The sequence below is a fragment of the Macaca mulatta genome, chromosome 2 (assembly GCF_049350105.2).
Source record: "Macaca mulatta isolate MMU2019108-1 chromosome 2, T2T-MMU8v2.0, whole genome shotgun sequence".
In the NCBI taxonomy this organism is placed as follows: domain Eukaryota; kingdom Metazoa; phylum Chordata; class Mammalia; order Primates; family Cercopithecidae; genus Macaca; species Macaca mulatta.
This window is the reverse complement of record NC_133407.1, coordinates 58294419-58310460: the sequence shown is the minus strand read 5'-3', so window position 1 is coordinate 58310460 and position 16042 is coordinate 58294419. Positions and strand designations below refer to the sequence as shown.

General features: G+C 35.9%; 1 protein-coding gene across 12 annotated transcripts in view; it reads right to left on the bottom strand.

The window, feature by feature from the left end:
- The window catches only part of MME (membrane metalloendopeptidase), a 91305-nt gene that overhangs the window by 21608 nt on the left and 53655 nt on the right, over positions 1–16042 (bottom strand). For all 12 annotated transcript variants that reach the window (XM_015131749.3, NM_001260814.1, XM_015131752.3 and 9 more), the window contains 4 exon segments: positions 15407–15505; positions 12660–12740; positions 11228–11331; positions 2140–2198 (listed from right to left, as the gene is read on the bottom strand). In XM_015131749.3, the coding sequence (XP_014987235.1) occupies positions 2140–2198; positions 11228–11331; positions 12660–12740; positions 15407–15505 (343 nt within the window).

Sequence of the window (16042 nt, the reverse complement as noted above, 5' to 3'; positions counted from 1 at the left end):
CAAGAAGCAGACAAGCATATGAAAAGAAGTTAACAAGTTTTCTTATTTTATATTTCCATTGGATCCTTATTTTAAGGATCTTGGAAAAGATCTTTTTTATATAATTCAGAATTGTTATTATAGCTAATTTTTGATTTGCCAGAGGATTATTGTCTATTTCGTGAAATAGACCACTATTGGGCCACTTTTACCTTCCTTTTCCTTTTTCTGTATGCTTCTTTGGTTTCAGGACATTATACTCAAAATGAAAATATTTTCAGCTCTTCTCTGATAGGGGAATCTCTGAAGTGGGCCAATTTTGAGCCACCTCCAGGGACTTGGGGTAATTCAGAATCAAACAAGGTCCTGTCTTGGCATAAATGCCTGAGCCTACTCTAGAGAAGGGCTGAAGGACTGAACATGCCAGAGTGGTCCTACTGAGGATGCATCAGCACCAGGTCCAACAGGATCCAGGGTCCTCCCTGGGCTGGACTGAAATGAAGCTGCATCCCTTAGTCTGCTCTAATGCAGCACTAAGGGGTCTAAGTTGCCTTGCTTTGACTTGGGATTCCATTGAAAGTTAACTCTTCTGTTTGGCTCAGGACCCAATGAACTAGACACTGACAGAACTACTGAATATTAAAAAGAGGGCTTCAAGTGAAGACTCTCTAGAGATAAAGGCATTTTAAAACAAGATCTGAATGGTTTCAAATAATATATTATAAAGGACTGACTTCATAGGTTCTGATGAGTTGATTATTAAGCAGTTTCTGGTCTGGGTTGGGGCAATCATTTCCCTATCCAGAAAACATTAGCTTAGACTTTGAGCTAAGTAATTTTAATCTGAGTAAATATATCTTACTTATTGTTTATATGTTATACAAAATAATCTTTTCTGGTTACTTTATATAATTCAGTTTCGGGTCATGTACCAAGGTAAATTCCAGATGGATTAAGGTTTTACTCCAAAAATAGAAATCATAAAAATACTAGAAGAAAATGTAGATAACTTCTTAACCTAACTCTTTTTAGAGTTGAAAGCAATGGGGAAAGGTATAATCAAACTTTAACATAAAAATATACAATTTATTTTAAGGTTTTTTTTAAGCCAATGATAAATATCTTGTAAGAGTTTTTATAATTTCTAATCTAATTGGTAATAGAATTCAATAAAAATGAGGCTTACAACAGACTCTGAGATATAAGAAGAATGGTTTAGAATAATGCTGAGGTTATCTTCTCTCTTAATTCTAGACTATGTTTAGAAAGGAAGGGCAGGACTGAGTGCACCTGGAGAACTGAGTGCACCTGCAGAAGCTTGCTCTACTATTTGTTTAGAATATTTCTGGCAGTACTGAATCAGTTGAGTACCTTTCTAATGCTAAAAACCCCTTGAAAAAAAATGAGCCAATGTATGTGATAAGTGACATATGTGATCCAATGTATGTTCAAAGATGTCCAGGCCTTCCCAGGAAGAGGAAATATTTTTGTCATATTATGTCATTCAGTTATTCATCATATATGATAATTTATTCATGTATTAATCTAAGTATATGTCTGTAACAATATTATAAGTGAATATATGAATTTTTTTTCTTTTTTGATCAATTGTGGCTAGGTAAATACAATTTCATATGATTCAATCTAATATAATTGAGATTCCAACTCTCTAAAGCCCTTGGAGCCTTCCTGAATGGAGATGACATAGAATAGGATCATCTCTCACAGAGGCAGCATACAGAATTGCCAGGAGGACTAGATCTGTGAAAAGTTGGCTCTTGAAACCTTAAACAATTTTTAGAAGCTAATGCTTAATGAGTCCTAAAGTCAATATGACTTTATATAGATATATTCAAGGGACTTTTAAAAGGTACTTAGAAATAAAATAAAAATATTTAGAAATAAGATAAACCATTTTAGATATAAATAGGAATATTGTAAAAGAAACACAACTACTTAACATGATTTGTACTAATCTGAATTTTCCCATTATAGTGAAAAAAGGTACACGGATGCATTTACTTTCAAGAAATGTATTCAAAAGATCAATAACTCAGCCTCAGCTGTGCTTGTTTAGAAGTACTGTAATTGGTCATACAATGTGCTACAGGTTGGGAACAATACAGAAATATTAAATAATCATTTAAGAATACACCTTACCTATCTGATTTCTTCCTGAAGAGTAAAATGCATTGACTACAGCTGCTCCACTTATCCACCTGTAGAAAACATAAGAACTCATTACAAATGGTACCGCATTATCTGATTCAACTCATTCACACAATTAAAGCAATATTACTATTCCTAGATGAATCTTAACTTTCTGTTTGAAACATGATCAACAAATGAAAATTAGTTCACTAGGTGAGAGCTCATTTGAAGGCATTTCTATTTCTTGAAAAACATCAGCATATATTCAAGTCTGTAATCTTTTGTTTTATTTGCATAGATTTTTTTGGAGGCCTCTGATGTTGCAAAACCTATTCAAATGTATCACTTCAGAAATTGCAATGGGGTAACATTGTACTGAAATTTATTTAGCTTTATGTTCCTGATACTAGGTAACTATGACAACCATTCTGGAGCAGTTGACAGAATACTGAAGTGTGGGTCATTAAAACTTCAGATTCAAGTATATTAAGAATAGTTAATTCCTGGTTTACAAAGAACCTTTTTGGGAACTAAGATATCTCAAGCAGTTGTGTCAGAGTAATATGTCTCTGATTATTGCCCTTTAAAAGTATCTTCAAAAAATACAACATTCCAGCTAATTGAGCAAAGATACATTTTTGTATGACTTTAAAACGAAACCCCGGTCATTCTTAAGTAGAGTTGTCGGTCTCTCTGTCAGTCTATACTATGTCTAAGGCTCTGTATAGAACCTAGAGATTTTATAAAATACAGTTCCTGACTTCAGGAGACTCTAGCTTAGTTGAGGAGATGAGAAAAATGCATAAATAACTATAGGCTGAATGAGAAAATGGAAAACAAATGGCTCCCAGATGATAATTTGAGGGACGAGGATAGGAGCCAAAGTTCCCATGTCTCTCTGTTCAGATGTTATGAAGACTATATATTAATAATCATGTCTTAAGAAATTTTGTGCAACAGGACTAAATTTCTCATCTTAGTAGACTATTACATGTATTGTTATTTGCTCATTGGAAAAATGGATACTGCTTGACTTCAGATAACCTCTTAAATGTCAGCACACATGCATACATTTAAGGCAGTCATACATCATCATCTAATGGCTTCACTGCAGTTGTTCTACTTTCATGGCAACTGTTAGAATGGCAATTATCCTACTCACAGAAGGGGTGTACAGTAATTAGTACAATGAGGTTACATCAGAACTGTTTCTAAACCCTGCTCTGCCAGTTGAGCTATGCAAAGTCGACTTTAGTTACAATGTCACTTTACTTACAATGTCAGTAACTATTTTGGGATGTCAGAAGTGAATTTTATTTTGATCTCTTAAAAATAAGGAGCAGAGGGCAATATATATCAACTGACTGATAAATTCAAAGAATGGATTTTGTCTACAACAACCTGATTAAGACTTTTTTATTTAAAGGGTTTGGGGTTTTAAAAAAATCTAGTCAACATTTCTGTGAATTTTTCTTTAGGAAGAAAATAAGCTTGGAGATGGGGAAGAATGATTGATCAACGTGTTTCTTCCTTAGTTTGTTACTGCTGTTGTTTTAAATCGAGAAAGCATTTTTAAACAGGATGGGGGGGACTGATAATATCAGCCCTCCTTAATTTAATGACAGCCGAGTCATCAGTATTTTAATATTTCTTGCACGTTGATGATTACAACAATATAATTTTATTTATTTTAATTAAACTCTATTTGCTTCCCACATAATTTGTGGTGACTCACAAGAAAAGCATGTATGTGTAAACCCAGGGATATTAGACTAAAATTGAGAGATCAGAAACTATGTAGAACAAATAGATTGCAATTTATGTGACTGTGAAGTATTATAAAAGAAAATAAGCAAAAATCATGATTAGGAAATATATTATGACTATGTTTATATATATTCAGACAGTTACTGTAATTCAGGTTCAGATATGATTCTAGGCTGTCTGGCAAGAAGGTCAAAATGGAAAATGTGCTCTTACTACTCCTAGGGGGAAACATTGTTCCTTGCATGATTGGAAAAAGGTAATTCTCATGTGTCCCCGACATTTTCATGGCAAACATGGCAGCAAATTTTTTACGTAAACAGCTTATAGCTATTAAAATTTTAATTGCTATAGAAGTTAATTTAACAGCTATCTAGGTCCCAGGGGTTCTAGGGTTCAGCTTCTCAACTGCAAACTTCTGGTTTAGTGACAGTGAATTCTACATGGGCTTTTATAGGTAATTACAAATAACAGTTGCATATTTTTTGGCTCTGGACTAGTCAGAAATCCTAATACTGAAACAGAAAAGGTGCCAATCCAAATTGTTTTTAAATTGTTATTACGGAGGAGAGGAACAAGATACATGAAATTAATTTTTCAGACAACAATAGATCACAACAGTGGGACATGAATGAATGAAGTTTATATATTATCCATCTTGTGTCTATCGCTTTTGTAGAACTAAATGTCATACCTTTTGTTTTAGTGCTTTTCTGCTCTTCTGTTACATTACGTTAAGGGCTTTAAGATTGCATTTTGATTTATGTTTGCAAATTTCCAGCAGGGATAGTTTTGCTTATTAAAATGTCCACTGTGAATTATACCTTAAAGAAAATAGGTAGCTATTTATGACCACTGAACATTCAAATAAAATTAGAATTATGGTGTTGGGTTTACATAGCACTAGCTTATAGGGTTTGCCTTTTCTTCTTTGAGATCTTTCTTGATGTGCCCTCAAACCAGTCTGGGGAATTACCAAAAGCTCAGGACATTTTTTCCCTGGTAATAATCAGAACTGGAAGTACTGTGATTAGACCATTACATCTTAAATAAGGTGATGATAACAGCTATAGACTGAATGTCTAATATTTGTGATCAATCACAAAATATCTCTCAATCTTAATACAAAAGTTAAATTAACAGGGCCAGCTAAACAGTGATGTAACAAAAACTCTAAATTCTTTTGGTTTGAATGCAGCCCAAATGTGACCCTGACTGGCAGCACAGAGAAGAGAAAATTCACAAAGAGAGAGTGAAAAGGTGGTGATTCTTGCCCTAAAATAATAGTGTAGGTTACCTGAAGATATCTTTAAAGTGTGGAGGTCAAACACTAACAGCCTCCGCAGAGAAGTATCAGACTTGAGAGATGAACCACTCTCTTCTGCCATTTCTCATGCTTCCTCTGGTGGTCTGTATGTGTACGAATGTGGGGATGTATGTGATATAAAGTGAAGAGTGGGGAAGCAGGAAGGAAGAAACCTTATTTTTAATTTATGAGATGTAATTTTGTCAGGTAAGCTTATGCTCGTTTGGGGGCATTCGGCAGTAAAACAAAGAGGGGCCACTAGAAGCAGTACGGCCCTCAAAGCTGAGCTAACAATGTGGGTGGGGAATAGAACTGAAATATACTTGACAGAGGAACCAGGTGTTTCTCTTCTATCTCTTATTGCCCTGAAGAAACTGAGTGCTGAGGAAAGTGTGAAGAAATCATTTTTATAGCTGGGAAGGAGAGCAGAAGACAACAGACTGATCCTATAGCCTTTTGGTTATAATAAGCCCACTAGATTGCAAAAGCACCTAGAATAAATTTTTTTTCACCCACTCTCGTGTAACTTAAAAACTGAAAACAACAAAATTATTAGTGAGCCTTTACTGCCAGTGTTCAATTTCTCAGCATTTAGTAGTCTCAAAGCAACTCCTTTGAAATCAGCAGTGCAATACGATAGTTTTTCTGTGTCTTCCTCCAGTCCCCTGGGTGGAAAGAATTCTTATCTTGTAATCACAGTAATCATTCTAATCCTTTACATTTATCAATATTCTCTCATCAAGACTTTGAATTTTTCCATATACTTTTATTCATCTTTCAAATCATCCATATATTTGCAGGTATAGAAACTGAGGCACAATATGGTTATTAAACTCTTTCCTAATACACTTACAAACTACGTTATATAACTGGGAAAATCATATTTAAACTAAGAAGAATAGGAACCTACTCAGCTTCCAATCAAATCTCCTACTCCTAAGCTGTTGATCTGCACCATATACAAAATTTCATTACAGGGATTAATGCCATTTTCTTCCCATCCTCTTTAAAAACGAAGATGATCATTTCTTACTACTATGTCACACTGGTTACTATTTAATAAGCACCGAAGTTATGTGCCAGGTGCATTACACAATGTACAACACAACCATGCAAGACAAAAGTGAAGTTATTATCACCAGATTATAAAGGAAAAAATCTAGGTTCAGAGGTTAGGAGGCAAAGCAGGACTTCTGACTCAGGTCTACTCCCCTTACCCCCTGATGCCACAGCACAGGCTCTTCCAGTGATCCCTAAGTGTAACTTTTTACCCAAAGGCAAAAGCACAGTAGGACCAAAGAACTTCTATTGCTGCATACTGGTTGTTAACATAACTGAAGTCCTCCGGTGACTTACCTGAATCTGTCTGAGGCTAGCACTCTCATTCTGACACTAAACTGGGAGAAGCCACTTCTCTTTCAATGAAAGGTAATGGAAAATTACTACTTCTTTCCCAGATGTTACCAGTTGTTTGTGTGTAGTTCTGTTTGGCAACAAGGCACAATCTTTTTAGTCTTTGCTAGCCTTATATATGTGTACATGCACATATATGTGCACACACACTTGGTATGCTAAATTCGGAGAGATTCCTAATTTTGGAGACACTTTGGTGGGTGGATCGTTTCTGTCAGAATTTTCTTTGGTGACTTTTCTCCTGATTTAAAGTAATTCTGAGAACTTCCAGGAAAGAGGTGAAACCTATTCCACACTATATAACCCTCAGTACTTACATAACTTGACATAAGACTATTGTCTACCTAGCTCATTAGAAGGTAATTCCATGAAGGCAGGAATATTCCATGTTTTGTTGTTAATTGAATCCTAGGGCTAAGACCAGTGGTGGGAGCACAGTAAGCACTCAGCTCTTTGGGCCTTGGTATATCACTGGGTCCTCCAAACTCCCGGAGTGCTGACCCATTTCATCCTGTGACTCTAGGAGGGCAGAGGGCACTGTTGCTATGCACGTTGTAGAGAGTGGTGGCTATCAGAAACTGTGTACCGCTGAATGTTGTCCTTTCAAGAGATGACCCTGAAATACATGCATCAGAATTCTTTTGCAAAGTTCTTTCAGTTTAAATGGAAGTTTAGGAACTTTTAATTGTGTTGTTTGGAGACGATATTTTTGTTTTGTTTTGTTTTTAAAAAAGAACTACCTAAAATTTCAACCTTTAAATTATTCAGCTTCCTTTTCTAATTCCCCTTCCCCCTCTGGAAAACAAAACAAAACAAAACAAAACAAAACAGAATTCCTCATCAAGTGCTGACTAAAAAGCAGAAATCTTTTTGCCAATAAAACATATTTTGCTTACAACCCCAAAACACACTGAAAATCTGCAAAGACTCTGTTGGCTTAATGGAAGCATAAAAGGTAAAAATCTAAAATTTTCATCTGTTGCAACATGTGTAGAACATGAGGATGCCATGGCAGATACTGCCCTGGGAAATTAAAGTGACTTGTTCAAGTTTAGTGTATCTCTTCTTTCTGGCTAACATTTGCTGAGTCAAATAATCTTTTTTACAAATTATCTCTGTCTACATTTATGGAGAGTCATTTGTCTCAAGTGTCCGGTGCTCTGCCTGCCCACCTTGGACAGACTCTCAACTTTCCACTGCTGGGCCATCATATTTACCCATATAAGTTCTGCATAATTATTTTTCCTTTGATATTCAAGTTAAACTACACAGAACTTAGTTAGAAAGAAGGCTGGTTCTCGAAACATTGGTGAAGTGGAAAAATCAGAAGGGATATTTTAGAAAGAAGTGAGGTATTTCTCTGCTACTCAAGATTGTGTTTTTTTTCCCTTGGGTCATTTGATGTGGAGAATCCAAGGAGGAAAACTTCCTGGCTCTTATGAAAACTTCACAGTAAGGTCCACAGAATTTCAGTGCCAGAAAGAACCTTAGACACATTCTACAGCCTAGCACAGCCTACTCATTTTATAAATAAGGAAACTGCAGGGCTTTTAAAAGGCCACAGGTAGTGAATGGCAGAACTGGAACACTAAAAGAGTATTAGTTAGGCACTCATTGCGGTGGCAAAACTCCAGCGTCACTTCCCAGGGTGCCAACTGCTCTGCCATTTTTGGTGGTGCTGGCCTTTCAGGAACTTTCTCCATGTACCATGGAGTTACAGATGTTGAGCTTCCAGCTTTAGGGGTTCCACTTATTTCGGAGGTGTGCCACCATCCAGTTGGACCAGATTAGAAAAAAAAAACAAACACAAAAAAACACCACGCTTGAAGCAACCAAGGGGAAGACAGAAACGAGCCAATCATTTTTGTTTTGTTTTTAGTGAATTCTGTGTTCACCTCAATATTAATGGAAATGCTGATATATTGGTTCCAGAGAATATTTTACTAATAAGTAAAAGTTTAATTGTGGTTTGAAAAATTGTGTTTTACTAATAAGTAAAGGTTTGTAGTTTGAAGAAAGTGCTGTTCTAGCACTTTGTTTCCTGGTAATAGCACCGACCAAACCTTGCCTTTCATCAGATTTAATTTTTAATCACCTACCCCTTAAGATCATAGCCTCCTGAGTAAAGGGCAACATGTTGTTCTCTTTATCATCTACTTTGTTTAGCACAGTGCTCTGCATAGGCTAGCTGCTCAATAAATATTTATTGACTTGGCTCCTATCAATGTCAGTATGCTTTTATTTTGATGCAGAACAGCAAGAGAGACGCAGCAATGAGATTCCTCTTTGTACTTTACAAGAAGTTAACTCCAGTGCTCAATAGTTATGATTCACAAACACTAGCAACACCCATTACAATTCCATCACAGAAAGTTCTGTCCTGAGAAACTAACAAAATAACATCAAGTCTAAAAACAACAAGAGACTCATTTTGTTTTGTTCTTGTACATCTTTTTCTTTAGAGATTTACGTTTGCTCTATGAACTCTAAATGAAAATTCATGTTACTAGAAGTAAATATTTTAGAAATATTACTAAGTAACCAAAGGCTATTACATTCCCGATTCAGCACTATCTCTATGTTATAATGACATGTTTAAAATTCTTTACCAACTGGCGCTAAATCCTTAAGACATAATGTTTGAGATTTTTTTGGAAACACATACTAGGCATCAGAAACCACATGAAGCAAGAGCTTTTAAAATTTAAATCCCTTTAGGAGGCCGAGGCGGGTGGATCATCTGAGGTCAGGAGTTCGAGACCAGCCTGACCAACATGGTGAAACCCTATCTCTACTAAAAACACAAAAATTAGCTGGGCATGGTGGTGTACGCCTGTAATCCCAGCTACTCGGGAGGCTGGAGCAGGAGAATCACTTGAACCTGGGAAGCGGAGGCTGCAGTGAGCAGAGATGGTGCCACTGCACTCTAGCCTGGGTGACAAAGTGAGACTCAATCTTAAAAAAAAAAAAAAGTAAATCCCTGCCCTTTGCAGGCGCCAGCCACTCATAAAAGCAGAGGGAGGGCCTTTTAGCTAAATGATTAACTCGGGTATCTCACATGCAGACTTCTTGACTTCCTCAATTTCTTGAATTTGTTAAAGATGATGTTGTATATCTTCACCAGCCATGATAGTGAAATGTTTGGATGTGACCATTTTTTTTTTTCTTTGAGATGGAGTGTTTCTCTGTGGCTCAGGCTAGACTGCAGTGGTGCCATCTTGGCTCACTGCAACCTCCACCTCCTGGGTTCGAGCGATTTTCTTGCCCCAGCCTCCCGAGTAGCTGGCATTATAGGCGCATGGCACCATGCCTGGCTAATTTTTGTATTTTCAGTAGAGACAGGGTTTCGCCATGTTGGCCAGGCTGGTCTCGAACTCCTGACCCATGATCTGCCTGCCTCGACCTCCCAAAGTGTTAGGATTACAGATGTGAGCCACTGGGTCCAGTCAGATGTGACCATTTTTATTTTAGCAGCTGAGTTAGATTTATTACTGAAATGTATTGGCATTTCTATTAGTAGTTTTGTCCAACCTGTACTTGGTTTACTGAGAACGGAACAGTCTTATGATCAAATAAGCCCACAGCACTTTGTACTTTGCTTGACACGACATTTCTCTCCTGGTGGTGCTGTTTATTACATTATGTCTTGTCTATCTTCTGCTCTCAGAATGTAATTAAAGTTCACCTTTGATTCTCCTAGTACCCAATGACACCTGGACTTCATGTTCCAAAATGTTAATAAATGCATGAAAGGATAAATGAATGCATGAATGAAACAAGCACCTCTTTGGCATGTTATTGTGTTAGTTACCACACAAATCAAGTCAGTATATTTATTTTTCACGTGCTCACTAGGTCATTAATTTAGTTTTAACTGAGATTCTTCAGTATGCTAGACGCTGAGACTTTATGGTCAAAAAGAATAGCCCCTGTTCTCTAGGGGCTAGGAGCCTAGGGAGAAAAAGTCAACATAAGTGGTTCTAGGAGTTTAGGGGCATAAACACACATGCTGATAAATATGTTAGATATATCTATTTAATAGAAAAAATAAACTCTAAACTAATACTATGAAGTACTGATGTCACTAACAAGCAGAGATTAAGAGCATAAGAAGACTATGAATAAGAATTGTTCCCGGTATCTCCTATTTGACTACCACAGGATTAGAAAAGTCTTACATTAACTATCTATGAAGGGGATGGAGTTGTGGGATTGACTGATAGAAAAAAGGGGGCTGTCAGCAGAAGAAAATTCTGGACACAGAGTAAGGCCTAAGAGAAGGCTCAAAGGAGCTATGAATTGGCTTACTTAAACTAAGGTGTTTTTGAGAATCTTGTTCACAAATAAAATTGAGCTGACAGGCAATGATATAAGGCGAAACTAAAGAAATGTAAATTTGAGGATACCTTAACGAAAAAGGTATTTTAATCTGGTTAAATTCTTGACCCATATCTTTAGTATACCATAATTAGATGCTTTTAGAAGTTCTCAATAAAAAGAGGACTTTGTACTTTTTAATATTTTTCTAACTGAGGCTCTTTCACTTAATCCAACAAAGAAAGGAGGGAAAGACCTGCTTCTAAATGAGCACATTAGAAACGAGAATATACGCACTCGTCTTTGTCCACCTTTTCTCGGAGCTTCTTTAGTTGTTTACTTTGGCTGAATTTCAGATTTTGAATTATGTTCTCGAAGTATTCATCTTCTTTGTAGTTCAACTATATTATATAAAAGATTTGGGGAGAAATATTAAAACCAGTATCTTCAAAAATTTTGCTAAAAAACATAGGGATTTTCTTAAATTATATCAGTCAATAAAGTTAACAGAGAGCATTAAAAAACTTACCAAAAAAGGATGTAGTTCCAATTAACCTAATTCTATTAGTATATCACAAGTCAGTACTCCAGCCAAATCACAAATTCTGTCTATTATTTTACGATAATCAAATGAAATCAAGTGTCAAACAAACCTCACATTAATGACATTAATCTTCACATAATACATATGGATAATACATTCTTCTTTAGTACTTACCATGTGCCAAGTACTGTTCTAAGTTCTTCAAATTATACATTATACTCATTCAATTCTGTTATACTAATAGAATCTAATATTATGCTCATTTAATACCGATGAACTAAGGGCTCCTATCTCCATTTTAAAGTCAAGGAAACTGAGATACAACTTAGTCACTTGCCCAAGTTTAAATGAGTGGTGGAACTGGGGTCTGGAATCAAGGAACTTGGTTTTCAGTCTATGTTCGTAGCCACTACACTCCTGCTATAAGGACCCCTGGGGCTTCCAACTGTAACCAGATCATTTAAAAGAGAAAGTCAAGTTTCTTCTGCAAATGGAAAGAGAGAAGAAGGCAGTATGGCTTGCAAATCCCCATGCTAGACTAGTAATCAATGAATGAGGAATTACTGTCATCCCAGGACCTGGGCAAGGATCACCTCACTGTCACCAGGGTATCATGGAGTTGTGGTGACCACAAAGTTAGCAACAGGACTTTCAGTTGAGTCTGAAATCAGCACTGTAGTGACTTTAAGCAACTCTCTGCTCTTTTAGCTGTTACATTACCAGGGCAGAACAAAATAGTTTTCAGTTCTCAAATATCAGGGTTTGTTTTGTTTTGTTTTTAAAATATAGTAGGCATGAACTGGTTTATCCAGTAGAGGAAAACTTAGAAGGCGGAGGAAAACTCGAAGCCTGTGTAAAACGTGATAAGGAGCTTGCCTGTTGTTCACCACCTTGATGTCTATCCCTTCCTTGATACTCTTTAAAGGACACCAGATTTTACTCACTGTTCTTAAAATGGAATATATGGAAACAAAATGAACAATAACCAAATATAGTCCTGGCTAATGAAAACAAAAAGGCTAAAACAAATATCATTCTGGCACCAGCGTTGCCAGCGTTGAAGGCTTTATATAATATGACCTGTGGTTTTAGGCTACTTCACATAATTTCAGGCACCCCATAGCTAAAAATGACACTACTATCAGCCCTAAGTATCAGTAGTCCAGAGTCTTTATAGAGACTTACCTCGAGGTACTCATTATTCAGTTTGTTATCATTTGAAACAATGTCATCAGGATAGCCGATCCTTTCTTTAATTGCTAAGGCCTATGAAAATTATAATATTGAATGTGAAGATGATTATGTAACTTTCAGATACACACTTATAATCTGTCCATGACTAGCAATTGAATAACTTGATCCATACTGTTCATAAAACGAGTGTCTGACGTTCTTAAACAGAGAACTTTGCAATGGATCTTTCCTGGGAGATTCAAGAACAAAGGAAAATTGGGTCTGAAATTGAGTTTCTAATGCCTTATCCTTACAGGCTGCAGCTTTCTCAAGAAAACCAACATGAAAACTGACAAAACTCATTGTTCCACATATTTTGTAGTTTTATGAACTTTTTCTCTCAAAGGCTTTTTTATTTTTACAAGTTTTTAGAAGGAGTAATATTTAGAGCTTCCATTCTAGCAGGTTATAATTATCTTCTGCCTCATTGATTTGGCTGAGAAAACAAACATGGGCTTATAGGTTTACTGCTAATATTATTCCTAAATATTGGTTCCTGGAGTTTTTATGTTCTCCTTTATTCTCCAAAATCAGTGTACCTATCTTCTCAAGTTCAATAAATGACATTAATTAGGTAAGTGGAAAACAGAGTTTTCCTTGTTATTCCAGCTCATATTTATCATATATTTACTACTATCTTTCTTTCTTTCTTTTTTTTTTCTTTTCAGACAAGGTCTTGCTCTGTTGCCCAGGCTGAAGTGCAGTGGCGCAATCAGGGCTCACTGTAACCTCTACCTCCTGGGCTCAAGTGATCTTCCCATTTCAGCCTCCCAAATATGCACCACCACGCCCAGATAATTTTTGTACTGTTTGTAGAGACAGCATTTTGCCACATTGCCCAGTCTAGTCTGAAACTCCTGGGCTCAAGTAATCTGCCTGCCTTGGCCTCCCAAAGTGCTGGGATTACATCAGTGAGCCACTGCACCCGGCCTATTTACCACTATTTCTAAAGTTCATTTTAAATTATTTTAAAATGGTTTACTTTACTTATTTTATTATTTCATTATCACTTGTTTACTACTTGCTATTTCTATTTTTGTTTTATTTCTATCTTGGTTTTCTCAATGATATTTGACTTCTGATTCTACCATTTCATATCACTCTTAAATAATTTAATTAAGTTAAAATTTTCATGAAGAGTTTAGCCTGTATCTCTGAGTTACATGGTTTGCCATCAAATGGATGTGGTTTTATCATAAATCTGTTACATGAGCCCAGGGTTTCCCCAGTCAGTGGATCAGACCTCATATGTATCACTGAAGTCACTGAAGCCAAACCCATTTTCTTGTAGGTTTGCCATCAGTCATGACAAACCAGCCCCCACTCAATGATACTTTATTTCCTGTAAGACATTTCCTTAAAGAGTGTGCTAAAGGATACAAATTCTACAGAAAGTATAAACTAGTACACACAAAAAAATTCATTGTCAATTACTTTGAGTAAATACTGTAGCAAAAACATTAAGCAAGTTTCTTTATTGCAGGACTTCTTACAATTAAAAATGGGTTAGATTATAAGGTTAGAATCCTAAGTTATTATAAATGTCCAAGATGGGAAATTAATTTATCAATTTATTCACTCAACATATTTCAAGGGTCTTCCAAAGGCCACGTATGTTGTAAAGGACTGAGGATATAATGCTATGCAATATTTTCTGTTCCCCCACCCCCACCCATAAAGAGCTTATTGTAAACAGCAATGATAAGCAGTGAAATAAATATTAACTCCCAAGTATGATAAAATCACGCCCTAGAAGCATGTAACCTAGCCTTGGGTGAGATGAGGGAAGCCTTTCTACGAGAATTGTATACTAAACTCTTTTGACCATGAGCCTCTTGTGGAACAACTTGCATGTTCGGTATTTTGTGACACCACTTTGGAAATGCTGATCCAGAACAATCCAACTGGCTTTACCAAGCAGAACCATGTCATGCACAGCTGTGACATGAAAGGAGCAAATCCAACCTGAATGTCTGAAGAGCTGGCCAGAGTGATGGAAAAATAGCAATACTGGGGGCTGAGGTTCTAGGCCTAACCCACTCAGGGCTCTTTGAGAGCTGAAAGAAGATAATCCTTCCATGTGATTTAATTCTAAAAGAAAACTAGACCAGAGGTTGATTATCTTATTAAAATACATTTATTATGGTCTCCTCTATCAATCCAAAGAGTCTGCTTTTTCTGCCACCCTAACTACAGAGATTAGTCAGGATGCATGTGAATGTTGCTCATAAAGCATGTTCACAGTTTTCACAGGACATATTCCCCCTAGTTGTTATGTAATTATAAAGACAAATGATCACAGTAAATTTAAACTTAAGATTTCGTGAGAAATCTTAGACTTATTCTTATGCAAGAGAGTAAAAGTCTCAATAAAAGCTGCACCTTATGGGCAGGCAGGAATAGTTATCAAAAAGCTTCTTCAACATCTCTTTAATTATAGATCTTATAATGCACCACCTTACATTTGCTTGAACAGACACTTAACATTTTCACCTTGCTAGAGTATTGGTTGCAGAGATAAAAGATTCAAATTGTAGAAATACATCTTTATCCACAAAAACTCTTTCGGGAAATATTACATATTGAAAGAGCTTACAAGTTTTTATGCAATCTTTGATTATATTTTTTTTCCTAAATGTTTTTAAAGTTAATTTTTCCTATACAGATTTTTCTTTGCTGGTTAGCTGCTTGCTCTTTACCTTTTCTTCAGCTCTCTTTTTGGTCTCAGCATCCATCCAAGTGAGATCATCTAAAGTCTGAATAAAAACTTCTCGGATCTGTGCAATCAAATCCTCAACCTCAAATCAGAACGGAAGACAAATATAGGTCATTAATTCATTCTTTGTAACACAGATTTTTAAAAATAGAGCTACATGCTATCTTTGTATGACTTAATATATTAATAAATGTAAATTTATAGACAAACTGTGACCTAAGCTAACAAATATATGGGACCGTTATATTTTAAAAGCAATATTGCTATTATCAACACTCTTGATTAAATAGGTCTTAATATATGCAATAAGGTAAAAATCATTTTCAGAATGTAATGGTTTCACTATCATACTGGAAGAACTAACATAAAATATTAGGGTTATCATTACCATTAGTGGTTTAGCTAAGCATAAAGTGACATTTCAACAAATTCTTTCACCATACCATTAAGTTCCATGGTCTTCATTTTCCTAACAATGAAAAATAAAGCACATTTCTTACACTCCAAATGAATCCTGTTTTACTTTCTATGTTTTTAAGAAAATACTAATTTGGGGGCAATTTTGAAAATAGAAGAGTTTATAATAAATGACTATATAAATAGAACATGTTACTGGGTA